General features: G+C 39.5%; 1 protein-coding gene across 1 annotated transcript; it reads right to left on the bottom strand.

The window, feature by feature from the left end:
* Nucleotides 1–207: 207 nt before the first annotated feature.
* On the bottom strand, nucleotides 208–2,722 carry ATP5PB (ATP synthase peripheral stalk-membrane subunit b). Its single transcript, XM_072412946.1, has 5 exons — nucleotides 2,592–2,722; nucleotides 1,351–1,613; nucleotides 1,078–1,172; nucleotides 772–951; nucleotides 208–372 (listed from the first exon to the last, which is right to left on the bottom strand). The coding sequence occupies exons 1-5, from the start codon at nucleotides 2,618–2,620 to the stop codon at nucleotides 301–303; spliced, it is 639 nt and encodes a 212-aa protein (XP_072269047.1). The 5' UTR covers nucleotides 2,621–2,722; the 3' UTR covers nucleotides 208–300.
* Nucleotides 2,723–4,335: the final 1,613 nt, after the last annotated feature.

The following is a 4,335-nucleotide window of genomic DNA, read 5'->3' as shown; positions in this document are numbered from 1 at the left end:
TGTGTTTGCTTTTTTATTTTTTTTTGTGCAAACATATATGCTGCTCTGTATTTGCTAACATATTACTTGCAACCTTCCCACTATGTGCAATAATACTTACACACCTTCTGCTTTCATTAATGGATATAGTATTGTTAACACTCAGCTTCTGCTAACTGGAAAAAAAACACCAATAATCTCTTTAAAAGTACACAAAAAGAGCACAACTTTGTGTAGAAATATTTATTATGTTGTATGATACAGGGCAGGTCTTGAACAAATGGAGGTTCTGTTGTACAAGTCTGCAACTTCAGAAAAAACTTAAGCCATAGCTTGGGCCTTCTTGGATAGGAGCTTCAGGTCAGTGATGCATTTAGCAATACTTTCTTTTTGCTGGGGAGAAAAAAAATAAATAGTTGACAGTAGAATGATGTTCAAGCTGCTACTTTACTTCAAATAATTACGCTTGCAGAACAGCCAGCTTGCACTCTGGTGTGGCAGATACCTGGTTTCCCCACTATGCTAATTCTGACCACTGACCCCTTTGTCAGTACAACATACAGAAGTGACTAAAGCAAGGAAGGGGTACACACAATCACTAAACTTGCCACAGGCAACTATTATTTACTTCCCCTTCATTTGTAAAAGATCTTTGATCCTCCCTTTAATTTAGGAAATTCTAACCTGAGCAGGCTATTCCTACTGAAAGGGCTTTAATATACTACTTACAAATAAAAATAAAATAGCAAAAACGGAGAACTTATTCCAAATCCTGAAAAATCATTGTTTTACCTGCTGTGGAGTAATGCTCTGCACCACATTCTTTTCCACCCAGTTGATCATGTGTTCTTGCTCTTTGCGACGCAGAAGATGTTGTAGAGCCACCTGGTAATCTAGACGCTTCTTTACATCATTGTAGACGTTCAACAGCCTCTCCCTGTAGTTTGTTTCCAAAATCATTGCCACATTGTTCTGTGAATTTCAAAAAATTAGTTAGTGGGACCTAGTACTTACAACAAAAAGGGTCACAATTTAACCAACTGGGTTAAACTGCTCCCTAGACTATGGGACAATGGGAAGGAGGCTACTGGCCCCTACGTCACTACAGTGGACTAGTAGTGTATAACTTCTGCCAGGACCAGTATTTAGTAGTTCCATAAGCCAATAGCTATGAGGGGGAAGAATGTGTCTATCTATGGAAAGTACAAAAATCACAGCTTTACTGATCAACAGCCACTCCCATGGACAGCTTGCTACAGGTCAGATCCTTCACTATGTGTTGCCCACAGCAGAGCGCAGAGTTCTAGGATGTAGGTTTGCTGTATAAGGACAGGCTCAGAAGTGCAGTGGGAGCCAGCAATTCTGATCAGCTTCCCACTGGCTGGCACCTTGCTAGTTTCTCAACATTTGCACTGTTTTTGCAGTCATGATTTTGATTTCTCATGATTTTGGGCATCATGAGAACGTAAAACAGCCACCAATCCTGACCTGTGACTCCTGTCTTGGGATACAGGAACTGGAAAAATTCTTCTGGAATAATTCCATGGCGGACCTTTCCAGGATGCTCTGGAAGAGGAGGTACTGGAGCCAAAGAAGGTTTCCCTGTGTGAAGAGACCGGCATGTGTTCAGGGCCCTAAAACAGAGAAAGAAAAATAAATTGGAAAACATTAACAATATGTAAGGCATGGCATAATGCACAAAACCTACTGCACGCTTTAACCTAAAATATTTTGAGAAAATTACTAGTCATCCAGGACAGCACACAAGACGTTAGTACTACCTACTAAAACAGGAAACCAAATGTAAGTGCACCTTAACACAAAGTGTATTTAACCATTTTACCCTTACCGATGTATACTTGTCTGTGTTACTCTTGTGCTTTTATTTGGCAAACCATAGATATCTGGGGGTCTAATCTGAGTATTTTTTATATGAAATTGAGTGTATTTTTTCCCAGTTCTTGTAGGACCCATTTACTTTATAATAATATGATTGCTATCACGTATTTGCTCACCCTGTGCTATATGTTCCTTTGTATTCTTTGTCTGTTTGTACTTGTACCCATAAAACAAAAAACAAAGAATGTTTAAAAAAATGCTTGGTAAATCAGGCCTCTAAATGAGCGAAAAGGTGTGGTAATTGCTTTTTAATTACTCTATACAAAAGCTAGCATTTAACTCATGGAGTGCAAGGTGGAGAGGATATCTTCTTTAATATGCACAGCTCAGTGTATGATCCCAACATACCTGGCCAATCAAGATGGCTGAATATCCTGAACCCAGAAGAGTACAAGGTGAATATATGGAGTGAGGAGAGGCGAGTTTACTTACACAATTACACAAAAGGTGAGCTAGTTTTACTGCAAAAGAGGCACAGCCTGGCTGCTTGCTATATTTATTCTTTCTTACTTTAAGGTTTAGTTTCATTTTAACCAATTGCCATATACTGAGGATTTTCCTTTAGAGTTGTTTGCTTTTCCTGTTTCAGTGGGTAGTACTACATTTGTGTAAATATATAAAACAACCAAAAGCAGATTTAGAAAATAGGCAACAGTCATTTCTAATTTCTTAAATAAAATCAACAAATAAGTAAAACTAAAAAGTATAATTACCCCACAACAACAGGAGCAGAAGTCTTCATACTAGAGGCTGCAAATTAAAAATAAACATATGCGTTAGGAAGAAAATGCTTCAATAAATAAGTCTAACACCCCTCACCCCCACCCCCCATTTGGCTTATTAGCTGAACTCCAGGCAAAAGTCTTTCTTGCGTTTCCTGTGGATCTCCTAGAATTGCTTGGTGTTCCTCCAGAGGTTGCCAGGAGTTCATTTGAGCAATATGTGCCTCCCAGGTCAGTTTTAGGGCCATCAATTATCTTTTTGGGGTCTGTAAGGGTGACATTCTCTGTAATGGCCACCAATGTAAGAAGCATTCTTCCTACTGACCACCTTGCTAATGTACAGTGAGCTATATAGTAATTATTAAAGGGGCTCACGGAACGTTATTTCAAGGTTTCCCTATGTTAAGTATATCCAGAAAGCTTTCTAGGGGACCACTGAGAGCAAAGCTTACCTTACCTATAACTCCTGCAGCTGCTAGAACACTAGGTTTGTGGGCTGCACCTAGAAGGCTCTGTTTATAAAGCAGTGAATCTGACATTCACTGGCAGAAAATAAATTACTGCCATTGAAACACATGGATCCTGAAGATTCTCCACTAAGAAATAGGCCAGCGAATGTCAGATTCACTGCTTTATAAATAGATTTGCACTGTACACGGATGACATCAGTAGACATTGACGCTTAAAAAGAAGCTGCACCGGGATCAGTCTAGTGCAGAGGAGGAAATTGAAAGCGGTTTGAGTGAAATATATATAATTATCATCCTCAGCCACAATTATTAACACAAGGTTTACAAAACAGTATAAATTCATTAATAACCAAGTCTGTTTGGCAGTCATTGGTCCTTTTTAAGGTTTGGTACACACGTGCAATGGGTCTCGTTCAATAATCGGCTCAGGGCTGATATCGGACAAGAATCTTGCGTCTGTACAGCGCTCATCGTCCATCGTCTGCACAACTGTCCTGGCAGATCCACAGATGATGGATGACACACGATCGTAATGGAAGTGAAGGGGAGAGAGCGCAGCGGGGTGCTGCTCCATGGTTCTCCCCCTACCCTCTCCATAGAGCAGAACATGTGTGTATGTACAGCGCTCATTCATGCATCATGCAGTCGTTTGTCGTTGGAAAAGATAGTGAAAGATCCTTTCCAACGACAATTATTGCATGTGTGCATATAGCCTTACTCCCCCATTAAAGAAAATAAAAATGGAAATTTTTGGTTTAGGTCTGTGAAGGTTACAACATACCCAGTATATCTAATGATAGTCACAACACTATTGGCTTTTTTTCTGTAACACTGAAGACATTTTACTATTCATCCAAGGAACTTTTGCAGACCTGGAGCAGCTCCCTGAATGAGTGGCAGAACGTCCTCAATGTTACAGAAGTAGAAGGTGAATAACTATGATGAACCTTCCACTGATCACCATACAGATATATAAAATCCCAGAACAGTCTGCATTTCTAACTTTTCTGTAACCTTGACACAAGTCAACAAGGTCAGTAAAAAGGTTACGGTCACCATTAACAAAAAGAAATTTAGATGGAACCTTTTTTTAACTGATCATGGAGGGTTGTGAAGTTTTCCAATGTCATGCTGAGGATGAAGAACTTCATGTGAACTCTACAAGGTCATTTATACAGGCTTAGGTGAAGAAACATTGGCATGATACAAAGATTTTCTGCAAATGGTTCAATGTACAAACCGTGCATGGGGACACAGGGAATTTA

Source organism: Pyxicephalus adspersus, chromosome 1, assembly GCF_032062135.1.
Source record: "Pyxicephalus adspersus chromosome 1, UCB_Pads_2.0, whole genome shotgun sequence".
Classification (NCBI taxonomy): domain Eukaryota; kingdom Metazoa; phylum Chordata; class Amphibia; order Anura; family Pyxicephalidae; genus Pyxicephalus; species Pyxicephalus adspersus.
The sequence above is the reverse complement of the archived record's forward strand: the minus strand, read 5'-3'. Positions and strand labels throughout refer to the sequence as shown.